Source organism: Penaeus vannamei, chromosome 26, assembly GCF_042767895.1.
Source record: "Penaeus vannamei isolate JL-2024 chromosome 26, ASM4276789v1, whole genome shotgun sequence".
Taxonomy (NCBI): Eukaryota; Metazoa; Arthropoda; class Malacostraca; order Decapoda; family Penaeidae; genus Penaeus; species Penaeus vannamei.
In genome coordinates, this window is record NC_091574.1 from 18,720,761 (window position 1) to 18,722,136 (window position 1,376).

General features: G+C 50.7%; 1 protein-coding gene across 1 annotated transcript in view; it reads left to right on the forward strand.

The window, feature by feature from the left end:
• Positions 1-1,160, forward strand: part of LOC113808156 (G-protein coupled receptor Mth2) — a 1,306-nt gene extending 146 nt beyond the window's left edge. The window contains exon 2 of the mRNA XM_070139789.1: positions 57-1,160. Within this exon, the coding sequence (XP_069995890.1) occupies positions 57-1,160 (1,104 nt within the window). The remainder of the gene's footprint in view (positions 1-56) is intronic.
• The last annotated feature ends 216 nt before the right edge of the window (positions 1,161-1,376 follow it).

Sequence of the window (1,376 nt, forward strand, 5' to 3'; positions counted from 1 at the left end):
GGAAACGGTAATAACAATGTAGGAAAAAGTGTGTCTTGGATTCGTTCTGCAAGAAGTATAGGAATCTAGATGAAGTTGCCGTTAAAGAGGACCTGATTCACCCAGACACAGCAGGCAATGCCACTGTCCCTTGTCTTAGCGACGGAACCTGTAGAAACGAGACGATTCTCAAGGACGATTATATTATGGTCAACGACACTGTGGTTATAAAAGTGTCTAATCGCACTTACTATCCTGGGGAGTACGAGGTTGTGGAAGGAGTTTTGGTGTGTTCCTTCGCGTCCGACAAATACTCGGCCGCCATGGGGTGGGTGACACTGGCTGGTCTGAGCGCGTCCTCCCTGTGCCTTGTGCTGCACTTGGTGGCCTTCGCCCTCGTGCCTCACCTCAGGAACCTTCATGGCAGGAACGTGGCATCTCTTTCTGCGTCGCTCCTCGGGCCCTACGTCTCGTACATCCTCAGCGTTTTCGCCGAGACATCGACGACGGAATGCTACGTATTCGCGGTTCTCATCTACTACTTGTTTCTCACGTCGTTCTCGTGGATGAACGTCTTGGGCTTCGATGTGTTTTACACGTTCAGGCGAAGCAGAGTGAGGTCCGGAGAACAGTGGAAGAGGTTCTTAGTGTATTCTGCGTACGGGTGGGTGCTTCCCGCGTGCGCCGTCGCTGCGGTGGTAGCGGTGGACCAGACGAGACCCCCCGGGTTCCCCCCGGAATTCCTTCCGAGTCTTGGGCAGCACCTGTGCTGGTTCGGGCGACGCAAGGCCTTGCTGGCGTTCTCCGGCGCCCCCCTGATCGCCAGCATCATCATGAACGTGGCTTTGTTCGTCGCCACGACAGTCAGCATCGCCAAGACGATGCAGTCGGAGGTGCGGAGGACGTCCTCGAGTGAGCCGAAGAAGGAGTTCCTCCTGTACCTCCGACTGGCCGTCCTGATGGGGATCACGTGGATCACTTCGGTGGTGGCCTCGTACCTGGAGCTGGAAGTGCTGTGGTACGTGTTTATCCTGTTGAACACTCTGCAGGGCGTGTTCATCTTCCTGGCCTTTACCTGCAGGGTCAAGGTGTGGGAGGCCATCGCGCAGCCTTGCCAAGCGTCGTCCTCCGTCAGCTGCTGCAGAAGGCAAGAGTCAGAACCTCCGGCGAGTGATCAATAATAATAACGATTAAATTATTATTAATGATATAAAGATGAATGAAAAGGACAATGATAGTAACAATTGTAATGATGATAACGATATCAATAACAATAATATTGATAATAATGCTGCTGCTGATACTAGTAATATGATAACAATAAATAAAATAAATAAGAACAACAATTATAATGGTAGTAATAACAATAATGTTGGAAGTAATAACATCAACAACAG